Genomic DNA, 19,031 nt, shown 5'->3' on the forward strand with positions numbered 1-19,031 from the left:
TATATATGCATATGTGTGTGTATATATATGTATGTGTATATGTGTGTATATGTATATATGTGTGTGTTTGTGTGTATGTATGTATGTACGTATATGTGTGTATATATATATATATGTGTGTATATGTGTATGTATATATATGTGTGCGTGTGTGTGTATGTGTGCATATATATATATATATATATGCACATGTGTGTATGCATATGTATGAGTATATATAAAATACTCTTATTGAGAAAATACTTTTAATACTTAATACTTTAAAAAAAAAATGTAATTTAGTTAATTTAATAGATAATAAATATTATGTTACTGTCATTTATGCTGTTATTGTTGTTGCTGCTTGTTTTCTTTTATCTTTTTAATTATATATTCTTACTGTGGTTGATTTTTGTTATCACTACGCTTTGTCAATATGTATTTTTAAATATGTCATGCCAATAAATAATTTGAATTTGAAATTTGAATTTGAATTTGAGAGACAGAGAGAGAGAGGGAGATTCCGGAGCAGAGCAGCATGATGGCAGCAGCATTTATGTGCTCGTGCTGAACAAAAACATTTTTAACATTTTTTAATCCTAAGTAAAGAAAAATGCTTATATAACACAAATCTAATATAACACAAGTTAAAAACTGTAATTGAACTGCATTTCAACCAAAAATAAAAACTTATTTGAAAGGAATACAACTTTTAAAAATTAAAAAAAAGCAGATTTAAGGAACAAAATCACAATAACCAAACAAAAAGGCAAAGAACAACAAGAGGACAAGGAAAAGACAAGGAAAAGAAAGGCAAAGATAGGAAAAAGAAAATGACTGTAAACAAGAAAACAGATATATAAAAACAAAAAGGAAACAACCAAAAATAATAAATAGAATAATAATAATATATGAAGGAGAAAAATGGCAAGCCAAATAGGGATAAAAACACTAGGACAAAAGGTAGGGACAGTACATTTATGTAAAAGATAATTTTATATAATTTTATTGCAGTGCAATATTTATAATTAATTAATAAGTTTTGATCAACATTTTTGATCAAAAATTACAGTTTACAGTACGATTGACAGTTAAGTTTTCAGTTGACAATTGACTGTTGGTTTTGATTAGAATTATAAGCATTGTTACATTTGTATGGTTACCATGGAGATTATTTACCGAGCGGAACTCAAGGGTGCCCAGGCCAGGAAGAGTTATAAACTCACTCTACTGAGTGACAATCCTGAGTGCCTGTACACAGACATGACCAAACTTAAAGACATAAATGTTAAAACCAACCGAATCTTCCACACACAATGTAACCAAGACCTATCCCTTCATTAAAAGAAGAGGAATTTGTCATGGCAGCCAAATCACCATCCACGAGGATGCAGACCTTGACAGCCCTACAATGACTGTAAATATATATAACAATGGCACTGTACTCATCCAAGGGAGTGAAGCCAGCTTCCACTCCTTTGAGGAAACATTTTTAGAGCTAAAAAGAAAGGTAGAGAGTGAGAAGGCCACAGCAATTGACAGTGAGGAAGAAGATAAAGAGGAAGACACTGAGCCCTCAAACCCCGCAGACAGCCTGCCAGTCTCTGACCCCCGCCCCCCCCCCACACTCAGTCCCCACTCTCAACACATCGCAAAAAGCCTAGCCTTGCTGGAGTTGGAATTCAGAGAGCACACCCTGTCCAGGCTGTCTGAAACCAGCTCAGTCCAGCTCCTGAGAGATGATGTCACCCAGATGCGGAGTGAATGCCGCCTTGCCATTAAGGAGCTGAGTGCAGAGATGGCTGAGCTGCGGCAAGACAACCAGGCCCTGAGAGCTCAGCTGGCCAAAGTAAAGGAAGACGCGCTGCACAGGGAGAGGGCCTTCTCCAGAGAGCTGCAGGACCTGAGGGAGCAGCTCCGGGGACACGCTGCAACCCCCTGCCCAACCCACACCTGCTCCACAGACACAGACACACACTGCTCTCCCCCCCAAAAACAGCCCTTCCCCCTGACACTGACACACAGCTGCCGTCAGCCGTATCTGAACACTCTGGCACTACTGTAACGAGTGAGAAATGGGGCAACGTACATCTCAATAGGCGGTGTTAGTGTACCACAAGAGGAGTGGTGCAGCTGCTGACTACGTTTAGCCTCTCCCGGAGTCTGAGTGGAAGGTGTGCCGGAGGTGTGTCTGCTCCCACGAAGGTGATTGGCGGTAAACCACCGATCAGCATGCGAGTCGTGGCAGCGGCACTTTAAAGATGGCAGAAATGCCAGATGGAAGGGCTTTTTGTTTGTTTTGTAAAAAGGGTGCGAGTAGTCGGAGGAGGACGCCAGTCCACTAATCTTTGCGGTATTGTACTTGGTGATCAGAGACAAAATCTTATCTTTAAAGCTACAATCTCGAAGATTTCAGTTTCGTTCCCTTTGGCGGTACCAATGGCGAGAAGCGGTAATTGCAGGTGTGTTTTTGGACCTCACTTCCCATAGATCCAACCGGATCCAACCAGTGTCGCCTGTGTGACGTCAGTCAGTTGGCACCTGGACCACGCCAACTATTACACTTATTATTTACTGAATAAAAAAGGGTTGTTATACAAGTAACGTTATGTACATACTCATTCATTGTCTAATGTTAGGCTAACTTAAGCTGTCTTTACACTGCCGAGCCAGGTTAAAATGCTGTAGTAGACCTGGGGTAGAATTAGTTATGATCAATTTCCACAAACGTTCTTTATCCACATTTTGCTCGGTATGAACATCTTTACACTGCAGAGAAGATTTTGCGGGATTCGCTGGGGCTCGTGCAATTATGTATTTCGTGCATCATCATCGTGAATGATTGTTGTGTGATATTTTTGAAACAGCTGCCTTGTTTCTGGTTTTGCTAGCTAAACTGTTCGAGAATAAAGCTGAGCTGGGTGTTAAATTAGCAATCAGAATAAGAAGAATAAAACAAAAACAAAGGAGATTTCATCAAAATAGAGCATCAAGGCTGAAGGAACATAGTAATAGGAAGCGTAATAAAATAATAACAATGCTAATCCATACTGCCGTATTATTTTATTTAGTTTTCTCCGGCTTGACATCTTTACACAGAAATCAGACCCGGCTCTGCTCCACCTATACCCCGACTTATATATTGATGAACTTGATGGCAATGTAAATAACGGTAACGTTAAGGCCAGTTAAGATCAATGATTCGCAACAAGACGAAACGGTTTTAGAATGTTGCGGACAAAATTGCACCGATGTGAACTGGTTAGTTGCAGAGCCTCTGAAGCTGTTGCCTAGGGTCTCAAAAGCAGAATATGCAAATATAAGAAACATATATTACCACAAATTTTCAGAAGTTATAAAAAAAGCTTCCATTCTTTATCAAAGAATGAAAAATGTGCAGTCCTTTTAGGACAAGGACCAACAGCCCCAATTGCGGCTCAATATGTCTCAGCTTGCCATAACCTGAGGGACACTGAGTGACCATCCTACATAATTTTATTTATTTATTTATTTATTATATTTTACTTTATTTTATTGTTATTATTTAGTTATTTTTTTATTTTTTATTTTTATTTTTTTCTTTAAATGCTTGTGCCTATTGAACATTAATATTGTTATTGTTCTGTTTTTTTATATAATGTTCACTGTTATTAGTATTCCACTGTAAATATGTATTTTGAATTGATTTGTGATGCTTTGGCAATATGTACGTATGTATTTCCTGCCAAAAGAGCAATTTGAATTTGAATTTGAGAGCGAGAGAGAGAGAGAGAGAGAGAGAGAGAGAGAGCGAGCGAGCTTGTGACTGTTAGACCTCTTCCGGTGGTTAAGCACCACGTGGGCAGGTCGGCGTTAAAAAGCGCCACTTCTCTATCTGTGACCTATTTTTTCTGGAAGTGAGGGGAGGATGCTGGTAAGACCCTTGGACAAAGGTCCCATTAATGAAAAAAAATATAAACTGAATGAGCTTGAAATACATTGCTAGAAAGTAAGAGCTGTTTATCTATTTATTACAAAAATGGAAGCAATTAATTAGATAAGCAGCTATTAATTTTAATGATATCCAGTTTAGTTGTAATACTGTTTTCTTCGACACTGCAGAACAACTAAACTGATATCATTAAAATTAATGTATTAATTATTATCAACTGAAAACATAAATAATTTTAAAGGTAAATGCAATTTCTCAGTGCACTCAATGTTTTATGTACTTCTTTTGAAACCTGGTAAAAATGCATAGATCTATTTGTAACCCTTTAAAAGGCCTGTTTTAATCAACATTTTTATTCTATTTTTCTCCTAGAATATAAATGATCATAATTTACCTAGCTTTCAGTCACTTTGCTGTGTGGAAAGGAATATATTGGCTGTTTTTTCATCAAGTCATTATGGAGAGTATATTTTTAAAGCTATTTGTAGATGGTCAGTATAGTGGTCAGTTTTATTTAAGCCTGCATTGAATAAAGCCTGCTGAAAGTATATAATAAGATTTGTTCAAACAGGTATGAAAATGAACATAAGAGAGCTATAATTATGTGGTTTATCTGATGTCTCATCTGGTTTATGAGGAGATGAGACCACAGGTATAAACCACAGAAGGCCTTTGCATTTAATAATAAAACAATTGAGCAAATAGGCCATAATAAAGCCACAGAATATTCATATGAATTTTTTTTAAAAGTTTTGTAATGCCGAAAAACCTGCTTTTTAAGAAAAGGTTTGGATTTATGTTCAAAGAAAGGTGTTCATACTTGTGTGCAATGAAACCTTTAAAATGTTTATAACAGATTTTATAAGTGTAAGATTTTGGCCTGTGATGTTTTAGCTCATGAGGCAGGGCAAGCATGCAGCTGTGTTGGGGGAGGGGAGACACTGTCTGTTGAGGAGCAGCACAGAAGACAGGAGAAATGGACCCCAGCAGGGAAAAGATGACCCGTTGTCAGAGGTACAGTGCAGTCATCCATAAAGTAGTAAGCACTGCTAAGCTCCACTGCACAGTGTAGTGTTTCCTACTTTATGGATGAGTGTACTGTTGGCTACAGTAAAAAACCCAGCGGCACGATGAGACGATGGAGGAGCACCCCATTCTCCATACAGTTCACTGTGTTTCTCTCTGTAGTGCACATTTCTCTCTGTAGTGCACGAGCTGTGTGTGACTGACAGGTTTCTCTCTGTAGTGCACAAGCTGTATGTGACTGACAGGTTTCTCTTTGTAGTGCACCTGTCTCTCTGTAGTGCACAAGCTGTGTGTGACTAACAGATTTCTCACTGTAGTGCACAAGCTGTGTGTGACTGACACATTTCTCTCTGTAGTGAACAAACTGTGTGTGACTGATAGGTTTCTCTCTGTAGTGCACATTTCTCTTGAAGTGCACAAGCTGTGTGTGACTGACACATTTCTCTCTGTAGTGCACAAGCTGTGTGTGACTGACAGGTTTCTCTCTGTAGTGCACAAGCTGTGTGTGACTGACAGGTTTCTCTCTGTAGTGCACGTTTCTCTCTGTAGTGCACAAGCTGTGTGTGACTGACAGGTTTCTCTCTGTAGTGCACAAGCTGTGTGTGACTGACAGGTTTCTCTCTGTAGTGCACGTTTCTCTCTGCAGCGCACAAGCTGTGTGTGACTGACAGATTTCTCTCTGTAGGGCACAAGCTGTGTGTGACTGACAGGATTCTCTCTGTAGTGCACATGCTGTGTGTGACTGACAGGATTCTCTCTGTAGTGCACAAGTTGTGTGTGACTGACAGGTTTCTCTCTGTAGTGCACAAGCTGTGTGCGACTGACAGGTTTCTCTCTGTAGAGCACGTTTCGCTCTGTAGCGCACAAGCTGTGTGCTACTGACAAACAAAAAGGACAAGCGGGGCTGTACATCACCTTTATGTCTTCATGTGTGATATTTTCATTTTTAACTTCATGTCTTTCATTTATGTGTGCATTTTCTGGGTGTCAATGGTTCCTGTTTTGTTTATATACTGTACAGTAAACATGACTGAAATATAATAAACATGCAGAAATGAATTTATTGAAACTTTTGAAATTTGATTAACTTTAGTCTGGGAGAAATGCTTTGCAATAAAATATATTCAACTTTAATTTCTTCCATGAAATGATGAGGAGGGAAAGGGCCAGGCCTTATGTCTAAAACAAATGAATCAAATCAACTCAAGGTACTTAATTTAGCAAGATTCCTTTCAGTTAATCTCAATTTATCAAGAAAATTTTAAGAGAAGCAACAATAAATATTTTTAAAATGAAAAAAGTAAATAACCTATACTGTTGCAAAAATGTACACGTGCAGTATATACCTTTTTTTTACAGAATATAATGTAATTCATTACTTATTATTCTATAAAAATTAAATATAAATATTCTATTGGTATTGTTGTGTCTGTGTTGAGTGACTGCCATGAGTAAAAAGAGTCTGCAGTGAGAAACAAAGAGCAGCACTGAGATCTTATGTGAAAATATACTTTATTCCTGTAAAAAGTTATTTTCTTATTGAAATGTCTGATCTTAAGATTCCCCAGCTATTTCTCATTCACGTGTTCCTATTCAATAAAACAAACAACATAATACATTTGAAAAGAGGAATAATTACAATGAGTTTCCAAAACAGGCCCAAATATGTACAGCATGGAAGAAATTCAACTTTAAAAGAATATGGCTGACAATAACACAGCTTCCCGACATTTGAATACATGTGACCATGATAACAAACAGCCACAGATACTATAGTGTACATGTATTGTTTGTGTTAACACAAGTGCTTGAGAATTGGCTACATTTCCTTACCCAACCTAACTAAAATAAACAACATGCCTGTTACTGTAATGAATGGCTAAATATAAAAAATAAACAAGGCAGCATTTGGATAACTTAATACATGCAATTAAAACAAGTGTATGGCAAAACATTTAAGACTAACTGCGGTCATGTAAGGCTAATTACAAAATCTGCATGGAACTGTGTACTAGTATAAGTACTAGAACAACTACAAACTGTCTGACTTTAACAGAAGTGCAGAAGACGTACATGAGGGCCAGATCTGACAGGTACATTCTGATTAAAATTTAAATATCCATGCTGTTTATGGACAATACAGAGGATTTGGGTAGTAGTGCACGCTGAAGGCCATGACCAAATCCAAACTGAAATGATCTGAAGCAGCTCCTTCATCCCTGGAGGCTATATTTCTATTCTGGGCAAGTTTGTCCACATCAACAATCAGGAATGCTCGTCCTGACCTCAGTCTTCAGCACCCCATTGTCTCCAGTCAACACAAAAAATGTTCGTATCTCTTTCTCACTCTCTCTCTCTCTCACACACACACACACACAGTGACAGCACAGTGAAATTGTAACCTCACTCTTTTTGTTGAAAGTGTTTAGATTTCTGAGCACTCGGTGGTTCTGTGTAGCTAAAGGGGGTACTAGCATCAGTGCTAGCATACATTAAAGCCTGTGTCCTGCAGCAGAGAACCCATAGATCCTCATTGTCTGACAGGGCAATGGAGCATGGATCTCAGCATGGATCCACTGGGGGGAGAAGCTTTAGAGGTGTGAGAGTGCCCATGGAGACAGAGACGGGGAGGGGTGAGGGCACGGGCCTTCATCTGAGAGACAGGCCTCTTCTGCTCTTATCCTGCAGGCTCTCAGCCTGCTCCTCCTTCACGGGCACTGTCATCTGTGAAACACACGCAAGCGATGAGCATCTGAAGCCAGCCGTTAGCGCACAGTAACGCACTGCTACAGCGTGGCACCGGCATGCTTCCTGTCATGCAGCTATGATAGTTACTGTGCCAGGCTGAGATGGGATGTGCAACATAGAAGACTATTTAAAATCTTGCAGCTGCACAGAAGAAAATATACCATGAACTGAATGGGATGAGAAAATGTGCAAAATTTATGATGGAAAGATATCTGCCATACTAAACTTTACCTTGATGGTAAAAGAATTGGGAATTGGGTCATTTGAAAATGTTGATGAATTTCTTCCCTCAAATGTTCTGTGAGACAAAGACAATGTTTCTGTCAAGTGGTTGCATAGGAATGCATAGGAAACAACTGGAGATGTTATTCTTTCCAGCATCCACATACAAATACTTACATTTATGGGTTGAATGCAAATACACTTTTCCTTCTTTGTCTCTGAAATACATCCAGGAAAAACAAAAGGGAGCAACCACAAACAGCAGTGTTAAATACAGAAAGGAGACATCACTGCATCTGCCAACCACCTGCATAAAGATGCCTGACTAAATATAGCCAAAGCTAGCTGAGTAATACAGTGCAATACAATACAATACAGTACAGTGCAAAACTAAAATAATGCTCGTACTTCTGCTGCAATTTGTGATACAGGAAGCAATGAAGGGAGTTTTTGAATAAATTCTACCCAGTTGGGATTGCTCAAAATAACTGCTATTATCATAAAACTGATTGCATGTTCATGTATGCATGTAGGACATATCTGTCATGGTTCTGTGTCTGTCTGCGTTTCCTTTTTTGGGCCGCCAGATGGCGGCACTTCAGTTTGTAGTTCTGTTCCTTTTCCCTGTTTAATTGTATTATTGTTTTCAATTATTAAATTATTGTTTTTTGGCTATGTCTCGTTTTCCCTTCCCGCTCTGTGGTCTGATTGTGCATTGTGCCCTCCTGTGTCTCATTAGTGTCCTGTCTATTTAAGTTCTCTGTTTCCCTGATTTGGGTGCTGGTTCCTTGTGTTTCCGCGTGTGGTTCTCACTGAGTGTCTGCCTGTGTTCCTGCCTCTGTGTTTTTTTGCCTGAGAGTTTGCCTGTATTTCCCCATGGCTGTTTTTGTCCGTCTGTTTCTATCCTGCCTGTTTGGCTTCTTGTGATTTTTGGATTTTCTGTTTTCTGTTTTTTTTTGCCTGCAAATTTTTGTAATTGAAATCTGTGTGAATTTTCCTTTTGGAGTTCTTGGGTTTTTACTCTGCATTTGGGTCCATTCCCTCGCCAGTCCTGACAATATCAGTGTTTACTTTCACTTTCACCACAGGCTTCACCTGTAGCATGGAAGCATTGCATTTAAAGGCATAGTTAAAATATACTAAATGGTATAAACTGAGTTTTATAAAAAGCTGTTTTACATAAAGCCGCTCAGGTGGTTAGAGAGTTCTATGGTAGCTGACCTGGGGGTGTGGCTTGAGCTTGGGCATCTCTGGTTGATGTTGGGGCCTTTCCAGCCCCCCCATCGCCTGGGCTTCAGGCAAAGGAAGGGCTTGCAGGAAGTTGGATGGCACCAGGCCTTCACGCCCATTAAGATGTCCCTTGATTAAAAAATATACACATTCATCATCAGGCCCAAATTTTCACATCTGTTAGTTCCTTGCTTCGTTTCAGGGGTACATGGCTGGACACTCACATGAAAGAAGCCATCCTCGTCCATGTCACCGAACACGTCTATCACATCCCCAGCACTGAAGCACAGCTCAGCCTGTGAGGACAGACCAAAGAGACTGAATATTAGCATTAGCATTGTGTATTATTTTTAGATTTACATTACATTGCATTACAGGCATTTGGCAGATGCTCTTATCCAGAGCTACGTACAGCAATGTTTTAAGAGATGTTACATTTGCAATTAAGCTGACTTGTATTTAGCACTGCTGTTGTATGTTACGTCAATTCTGGTATGATGACTTAGTGGCTTCACATTTGCATACATAAAACATCTGCACATTTATTTGTGATTGCTCCGCTTTGATTTTTTCATTGTCAGACAAACGAATTAATAGAAATTATGAGCCTGAGCATTTGCATGCTGGCTAGTGTAGTTCAGTTGAGAAACTGAGTCAAAAATCTTGGTTGCAGAAACCATTAAGCATTAGCCACTGTGACAACAAACAATTGCTTCCTAGTTGCTTCCTAGACTTCTGAATTATTGCATTAAAGGAAATGAACCGCTATCCATAAGATAGAACTTATGAAAAATATTTTAGAGAAGAGTTGACAGAAGGTGGTACTGTGCTCACGTCAGCTAGTGGTCTTTGACCGAAGGCTAGGTCGATGTACTGCAAGTACTGGCACTTCCTCCAGCACATTTCAAAGCAAAACAAAATGGGTCAATTTTTATTTTACGCAGGCGCTGTACATGGTGTGAGCGGCTGTGTGTCAGTCACCTCAGTGTCTGTATTGGGGGAACTCTCTAGGGGGTCATAATCAAAGATGGCCACCATCCTGCGGGGGAGCGGTTCCTGAGGCTGGTTGGCTAGCTTGCTGGGATCTGAAAGGCAACATGTAATTAAGCCCTTCACAAACTGAGACCATGTGCCATACCGGCCCCCAAAATTTCTATTAGCACCGTAATGTTTGAGACAAAGCCATGCTTTTCCTTCCCTTGATTCTGTACTCCATAATATTAGATTTGTAATAAAACAAAATGTGATTAAAGTGCAGATTCTCAGCTTTTATTGAGGGGTATTTTAATACATTTTGGTTCCACCATGTAGAAATAACAGCACTTTTTATACCTAGCCCCCCCTCCCCCATTTCAGGGCCCCATACTGTTTGGGACAGCTGGCTTCATCTGTGTTTCTGATTAGTCAGGTGTGTTCAATTGCTTCTTGGCTGCAAGAGTAAAAGAGCTTTCAGTATTCAGTCTTGAGTCTAGCCATTTGGTTGCCTAGGAATTGGAGTCTGTTGGCATTTCTCCACATAAGGAGTTGTGCCAATGAAAGTCAAGGAAGCCATTATGAGGCTGAGAAATATGATTTTAAAAAACTGTCAGAGGCATAGGCCTAACCTTAGGCTTTCCAAAAGAAACTGTTTGGAACATCATAAAGCAGAAACAGAGCACTGGTTAGATCAGTAATTGCAGAGGGCCTGGTAGGCCAAGGAAGACCTCTATAGTTGATGACCAAGAATTCTCACCAAATCTACATTTTAACCACATGTGCATCATTGGATTGCAAATCCAAAATTGTGGAGCGCTGAATCAAGGAAAAATATGCCTTTGTCCCAGACATTATGGAGCTCATTGTATATCAAGAAGATAACGATCACAGATTTAGTTGGCCTGGCTGTGGGTATTGCTCCTCTTATTAACATCTGACATGCGGCCTTACCGTAGACGGCACTGGAGCAGAAATCATAGAGTGAGACGTCATAAAACCCACACTGATGCTACCAGGAACCAGCCAGAGAGCCCCAGTATGTACACCTTTTCTCCCAAAGACACACGTTCCTGCTGTTAGGCCGTCTGCAGTGCAGCACATTAATTGGGAAATGTGCAGGACTGTACCTTTATCATCAGTGGAAGGTTCCGGAGAGAGGAAGCCCTTCTGAAGGAGCTGAGCCCTGGCCACCTCATCCTCCACCTGGATCTCTGACACCATATTGCCCGGCACGTAGCCGAAGCACCCAGCTGACTCCCCGCTGTAGAAGCCATCTTGGTCTTTATCGCCATACACCTAGACGCACATGGACGCACACAGTGGAAACATAGTCTCATGTTTCCCATTCCGGGGTTTTGATATTTATCCACAAATAGACTGTTTTTCTCTCTTCTGCTCAGTTCTGTAAAAATGCAGAAAACAATTATGTGTGTGAAATTGTTTTAGAAATTGATGGTGTATTAAAAAACGCACCCTTAATGTCTTTACACACCGGGGACGTTTTTTTCCATTCACCTCTAATTACACTCCTGGGCCAAAAAATGGGCCAAGCCCAAAATGCCAAAATATTAAGCTTTTAATGGTCTTAACAACAAATCATTGGTCAGGAAATTAGCAAGAATTAAACAAACAGATAAAGTAAGTTAGTATGGTATAGCTTTTCCCTTTGATTTCTTTAAATGTTTAAGCCTTGTGGGTAAACTTGCGGACAGCTTTTTACAGAAAGAAGAGTCAATGCTGTTCCATTCAATGTTGATAGCTTCAAACAGTTGATGAGTAGTTGAAAAATGTTTCTCGGTTAGTTTGTGTTTAATGTGAGACCAAATATTATCTTATAGGGTTCAAATCTGGACTCTGACCAGGCCAAAACATGAGCCTGATGGACTTGTTCTCAAGCCACTTTTTGGTGGTCTTTACAGTGTGGGCAGGAGCATTGTCTTGTTGAAAAATAACATCTGATCGTTCCTCTTTAGAAAACAACTTTTCAGTTGTGGGAAGAAAGCCTTTCTGCAATATCATGATTATCATGATTTCTTTTTTATTTTCATGATTTTTAAATATCAGATTTTAAAATATTTCTTACCACAGCCATATGTGAACTACACCAGAGTTTAAGACATATTATAAGTATTTATATATTATATATATTATTATATATCTGAAGACTGAATACTAAACCATAATTAATGCACATTGTCTTACTGTAGGTAACCATCCCACCCCCTGCCATACCTGTGCCGACCAAAGCCCTGCCATACCTGTGCAGACCAAAGCCCTGCCATACCTTTTGCGAACTACAAGCCCTGCCATACCTGTGCAGACCAAAGCCCTGCCATACCTGTGCAGATCAAGCCCCTGCCATACCTGTGCAGATCAAGCCCCTGCCATACCTGTGCAGATCAAGTCCCTGCCATACCTGTGCAGACCAAACCCCTGCCATACCTGTGCAGACCAAACCCCTGCCATACCTGTGCGGATCAAGCCCTCAGTACCTTAATAATTTGCCCCTCCTTGAATGGCAGCTCCTCCTCAGCCGTGTCGGGATTGGGAGACATGAGGGCGGGGTCGTACGAGAACAGCGCCACGAAGAGGCGCGCCTGGCCCTCGCACGCCGGGCCCTCGGGGTCCACACGCTCGGGGCTGGCCAGCCTCACTCCGTCTGCATACAGGTACACGTCCAGCTCAAACACCCGGTCCATGGTGCTCTCCCTACCTGAAGGCTCCGGGGCTGCTCTGCCCCCTGCCCCTGCCCCCGCCTTAAAGGGGCCAATCACGGAGCACGTGGCCTTACCCCACGGGGTTTCGTCATGAGGGGTAATTAGGCTAAGCTCCCCGAAGCCTAATCCCCCGTCGGCCTGAGGAAGCGCTTATACTGCATCTGAAACATGGCCTCCTGTTACCACGGCTGCAGAACCATGGCCATGACAGACACAGTAGTGCGCAAAGCATCATTCAAAGCAAAACAATGTACACTTCTTTTATTAAAACATTCATGGGGAGGTCAGGTAATTACATCCTGCTTGTTATGCTTCTCAAAAAAACAAAAACAAATAAGAAGCTACTATCAAGGAGAAGGTGAGGACTATTTCCAACTGGGAGCTATACTTTCCATCCATTTGACAGTTTCCAATTTCTTCCTTAATCTTTGTTTGAGAGAGGCTTATGTAAACTAAAGTGATAAACTAAGGCTTGTTCCTAATGAGGAACAAGCCTCAAAAGCAGAGCCCATACAATGCACCGCAAAAACTACAAAGTAAATCAATCTTAACAAGTATTTTAGCCTTACAATCTTAAAATGTAGACTTAAAATCTTATTTGTTACTGTTTTTCTAAATAAGACAAAATAATTGCCAATGAGGTGAGACAGTTTGACTCATTTCAACATTTGCAGATGTGGTAAAACAATTTCAACTGTCAAGCAAACATCTTAAAACAAGCTAATATTTTATACTTCAGAGAAAAAATAAGTTTTTAAGTCTCATTACAGGACTAAAACACTTGTAAATACTTGTTTGCAGTTTGAATAGGCTGAAGAGACACACTTTCCCCTCTGCTTAACGTGGATTCATGGTTAATCTGGGCAGCTCTACCACCTCGCATGTCAATCCACATTGGGTTTAATTTGGGATTATTAAAGACTTCCTGCTCTCATCTGAAGCTAGGCCAACAGGGTGGTAATCTTACTGTAACCTGCCAAGAGGGGATTAAGACAACAGCGAGAAGAGTGGTGGAATTAACAGCCTGACCTTTGAGCTGCCTTGCTTCCGCTCGGGCTGTCTTTCCTGGTTTGCTGGTCAGTTGTGGGCCTCGGTGGCTGAGGATCTCCTGAAGAAGGAGAAGTAGTTTAGAAGAGTGATGAGGGGCTTAGAACATAGGCTTCATATACATTTATATCACGTATGATATAACAGTACATTATCTTTATAAAGTGGATACTTTCTAATTCTGATGCAAACATGAGCACTGGCAGAGGAGAGAATGAGACAGACCAAATCTTAAATCTGGCTGACTCCAAGCATGGCTGTAAAGGTGGTAGAATACAGGCCATTCAGCCTATTGACAACAGGCTTCATTTCCCCCAGTCAGGAGTACATTTAGCATTAAAGTACCTTTTAATGACCCAGAGCCCTGTACATTATCTTGCATATAGAACAGTGTGCCGTGTCACTGACAGAGTTAGCACTGTACAGATCCTTGAAACTGAAAGAACGCACCCTTGTGCTTCCACGGTCAGTGTTGTAGCTCCTCTCCTTCCAATAAATTTTGGCACGTGGTGAAGGGGTGAGGTAGTCCAGTCTGCAAACTCCTAAATCCCCCACTCCAGTTTGACCCCTCCCCTCTGTCCCAGGGCCAACCCCTCTGCTGCTGTGGCTAGGCGGGAGATTAGCTGCCTCTGTCTTAAAAGGCAAGGCCCTGGGTTGTATTTTGGGCTGGAGAGCCTCAAAAACATTGGGGCTCCCACCTTCCACCCACCACTCTGAGCTCATCTGCTCCACCACCACGCCAGCGGGGTCATAAGGGAGGCCCTCATCGTCCTCTGTCCCGTACTCCACGTCGATCTCGAGCCCCGAGGTCACCGGGGCCCTGGTCCTCACTACTGTCTTGCCGCCGAGGTAGTGGCCCAGCGGCAGTTTAGCAGAGGCCCTCTGACTGCGCAGAAGGGCCTCCCTCCTCAGTGGGTCCCCTCTGCTCTCGGGATGGCCCCTCTGGTGCGGGGGCTTGTGACCCCTCTGCCGCGGCCTCCGGGCCTCCTTGCCGGAGACGTAGACGCTGCTGTCCGAGTCGTACTCCTCTCTCTGATAGGTGATGGTGTCCACGACGTCGGAGTAGTGCACCCTGTGGCGTGGCTTGCTCTTGGGTTGAGGGATGGTCATGTACCCACTGAGATCATGGGCCTCATGTGGGCTTCCTCTGCTCGGGTCCCTGGTGACATGCTGGTGGGGATTAGGATCCTCTGAGCACTTGTGTTTGGTGTTAAAATGGCTGTCGCTGGCAGGGGCACAAATATTTATCTCTTGAGTCATAGGGGCAGAATGTTGTGTTGGGCCATCTGGAATTATGGAGTAGGAGGAGCTAAATGAAACTTTGGAGCGATGGGCAGGGCTGTGGGTAAGGTCATCTAGAATTGTGGAATGGTAGACAGGGCTATCCGGACTCTTTGATTGATGGGTGGGGCTGTTCACCTTTGTGGAACAGTGTGCGGACTTAACCGGAATTGGTGAGTGGTAGATGGGGTCATCACTTGTCTTGGACTGATGAGTAGGGTTGCTTGCCATTGTGGAGCAGTGTGCAGTGCTATCCAGAATTGGTAAGCGATAGATGGGGTCATTGGGACTCTTGGGTCGATGAGTAGGGCTGTTCGCTATTGTGGAGCAGGGTGCTGGACTGTTTAGGATTGTGGAGCAGGGTGCTGGATTGTTTAGGATTGTAAAGCAGGGTGCTGGACTGTTTGGGATTGTTGAGCAGTGTGTTGGACTGTTCAAGACTGTTGAGCAGTGTGTTGGACTGTTCGAGATTGTGGAGCAATGTGTAGAACTCTTTGGGATTGTGGGGCAGGGCGCTGGGCTGCTTGTGGCTGCGGGCTTGTCCTGCTCAGGCGCTTGGTGCCTGGGGGAGATTTGGGGAGATTTCCATCGCTCTCGCTCATCAGTTTCCTGGCAGCTGTCCTCCTCCTCTGTCACCTCGAGAATGCTGGAGAGCTCCTTGGTGACAGGCACCTGAGCCCTCAGTATCCTGGCCAGAACCTCCTCATCACTGTCCGTCTCCCATGGCTCTGTCTGCGGGCACAATGGAAGAAGGAGAATAGAATTTTAGTTTAATGATTAAGAAATTAAGACATTGGGTGGGAGGTCACGTGGGCTCTCGACGGAGATGGCGGCGTACAAAGCTGCTCTGTGAAACCCGACACAAGAAAATAAAATCATCGATAAATACCCCTGTCTTTCTGCACAAGATACAGTGGAAAACAACAAGAATATCTTATCTCTTCGGAATCAAAATACCAACGCCTAATCGAAAAACCAGGAAATCTGAGCACCTCAAAGATTCACCACCGACGCAACTGGCTAAAGCTAACAGGAAAATGGACGCTTCGTTAATAGACCACTAGAAAATGCACCAGCTGCACCATGTGAGACCGCCGGAGAGCCCACACTCAGTTTTCTTGCCTCAGAGATAAGATCAATTTGCGTGTCCATGCAGAATATTGAACATGACACAAAAGAAATCAAGGTGACTGTGGAAGATATCAAAGGGAAGATGAGTACATTAAGCTCCCGCAAGGAAGAAGCAGAAGGACAGGTCGCTGCGCTTGAGAGCGCTGCTGACACATCCAAACAACAACTCAAAGCTATCCAAGAAGAAATGCAAAAGCTACTAGAGCACGTCAATGATTTACTTAATGGAGGACAACGCTGCAATGTTAAAATCCTAGGAATACCGGAGTTGAAAGAAGGGAATGACATGATTCCGTTTCTACAGCTTGAGATTCCAGTCATGCTGGAACACCGATTCCCGTCATTGGAGATACAGCGAGCTCATCGAGTTCCCACCAGCTCGCCGAGATGAGATCAGAGGGAGGGGGGGCCGGCCACGGCCCGTCATGGTTAACATGCTCCACTACCAAGTCCAAGCAGCCAAGCAGATACTCCGAGCAGCCAGGGAGAAGGGCCAGATTTTATGGCAAGGAGCCAAGATCATGTTTTTCCCGGACTACTCCAAACAAATCACGGATCGGCGGGTCTCCTTCAAACAAGTCAAGACGGATCTGAGGAACAAGGGAGTGCAGTATACACTCCGCTTCCCCGCCACTCTGGAGATTAAGCACAACGGAACACGCCACCAATTCAACTCACCCGAGGAAGCGGCGGAGTTCATTAGGAAGAAGATTACCAAGGAGAGCTAATTTAAGCTCATAATCTGTGGGGTTAATGAATAATTACTGGTGGGCTCCTTTCTCTTAAATATTAGTAAACTGTACTGGTACATATTAATGGAGCCTGTTAATATTTTATTTCTGCTTTTTTGTGCAGAATGCAGCTGCTCGTATCTTGAGCAGAACTAAGAAGTATGAGCACATTACACCAGTACTAGCGTCGCTTCACTGGCTACCCATTAAGCATAGGATAGATTTCAAGGTTTTGCTCCTGACTTTTAAAGCTCTGCATGGACGTGCACCTGTGTACATATCTAACCTGCTCCTAACTTATAAGCCCACAAGGTCACTCCGATCCCAAGACGTAGGCTATTTAGCAGTCCCAAGAATTTCCAAAAACCTAAAAGGTCGCAGGGCTTTCTCCTACAAGGCCCCACTCTCTTTCTCCTAAAGGAGCCAGACTCTCAATATTTAAATCTAGATTAAAAACGCACCTCTATGCTCAGGCTTATAATCAGTTGTAGTCTGGAGACAGGGTGCGAGAAGCCTGTAGTCATAGAGCTTTGTAGGTGGCAATCCTTTCCTTACTGTCACTTGTCAATCAGCTGTGATCCGGCTTTACATGGGCTGGCTCTTGATAGGCAGGTATGGTTGTCTACCCCTCATGACCGCATGGGCTCTCCATCCCTTTCCTAGTAGCTATGCAGCCATATACTACTCCTGGCGGGGTCCCCCCAATACATACTACTGCCACTTTACCCACTGTCTGCTATATTGCAAATTCCCTAATTGCCGTTTCTACCCTCTTCACCACACTGCCGGCCGGGCTCTTGCCCCAACCCTCAAGAGTGTTTCGAGAGTTGTCTGGTCTCCCACATCTGTCGACATCTGCTGTTCCCCATCACCGCCACTCGGTCCCACCCATCATCTGAGCCACATCATAAACCTTATAAAACTGACTGACATGTTGGTCACCAGTTGGCACCCTGAGCCGACCAGAGGAGGATGGGTTTCCCCCTTGAGCCTGGTTCCTTCTAAGGTTTCTTGGATTTTTCTGCCACAGGAAGTTTTTCCTTGCCACTGTTGCCTTAGGCTTGCTCCTGTGGGGGTTTAGGCCAGGGTTGTCTGTAAAGCGTATTGTGACAACTGCTGTAAAATATGCTATACAAATAAAATTTGATTGATTGATTGATTTTATTTTGTTTATTTTACTTACTGATCGAAGCAGATAGTCAGATTTTTTTTTTAGATAAATCCTGTCGCTATCATAGCTGCCATCCAGTAGAGGTCGACAGAACCACATTTAAGTTTTATTACCCCCCACCTAATACAGCTGATTGGGGGTACTATAAATGTAAATGGTGGGATGATGGAAAGTCGAGTTTGGGTGACCATTCCAGGTTCTCCAGTTTTAGTGAGTCTACGAGTCTGTTCTCATGTCCCAGCCCTCGGAACTTGGCTGGGTCTGTACATAATTTGTTCTCTTATGTCTCAGGTTTCTTTATTTGTAAGACCTGTTCACCACCACACTGGATCATATATATATACATAATACATACACAATATACAACCACTTTGCTATTCCATGGCCAATATAACTGACCTAAAAATGGCCAATTGGAACCTTAAGGCACTTAACAATGTTGTGAAAAAAAGAACATTTTGACATATTTAAAGTCATATAAAGTCGACATAGCCTTTGTTCAGGAAACACATTTATATAATATCCTTACATCTAAATAAGAAGGAATCCTTAAAGCTGAGGTGCTCTTGGGTGGGTTTTTCAAGCCCAGGAACTGGCAAAAGGAACTCCATTTTGATTAATAAGACAATTAACTTTAATGAAACAGAAGTGTTAACCGACTCAGACGGCCGCTATGTAATAGTACATGGGGAATTACTGGACACACCAGTGGTTCTCTGTAATATTTATGCACGTAATTTATAATTTTTGGCCTATCACAACTTCTCTTGGAACTAGGGAATATTCAGATAATATTAGGTGGCGATTTTAATCAAATATTAGATCAGGATCTTGATAGATCT

The 19,031-nt window shown here is 42.3% G+C and overlaps 1 protein-coding gene across 1 annotated transcript in view; it reads right to left on the reverse strand.

Moving 5' to 3' along the window:
• Positions 1–6,429: 6,429 nt before the first annotated feature.
• Positions 6,430–19,031, reverse strand: part of LOC135236711 (peripheral-type benzodiazepine receptor-associated protein 1-like) — a 44,015-nt gene continuing 31,413 nt past the window's right edge. Inside the window, exons 17-25 of the mRNA XM_064303208.1 lie at positions 14,326–15,888; positions 13,858–13,936; positions 12,604–12,770; positions 11,239–11,407; positions 10,118–10,221; positions 9,361–9,432; positions 9,128–9,265; positions 8,084–8,124; positions 6,430–7,660 (exon numbers count right to left, since the gene is read on the reverse strand). Coding sequence (XP_064159278.1) covers positions 8,086–8,124; positions 9,128–9,265; positions 9,361–9,432; positions 10,118–10,221; positions 11,239–11,407; positions 12,604–12,770; positions 13,858–13,936; positions 14,326–15,888 — 2,331 coding nt within the window. The 3' untranslated portion in view covers positions 6,430–7,660; positions 8,084–8,085. The remainder of the gene's footprint in view (positions 7,661–8,083; positions 8,125–9,127; positions 9,266–9,360; positions 9,433–10,117; positions 10,222–11,238; positions 11,408–12,603; positions 12,771–13,857; positions 13,937–14,325; positions 15,889–19,031) is intronic.

Source organism: Anguilla rostrata, chromosome 12 (assembly GCF_018555375.3).
Source record: "Anguilla rostrata isolate EN2019 chromosome 12, ASM1855537v3, whole genome shotgun sequence".
Taxonomy (NCBI): domain Eukaryota; kingdom Metazoa; phylum Chordata; class Actinopteri; order Anguilliformes; family Anguillidae; genus Anguilla; species Anguilla rostrata.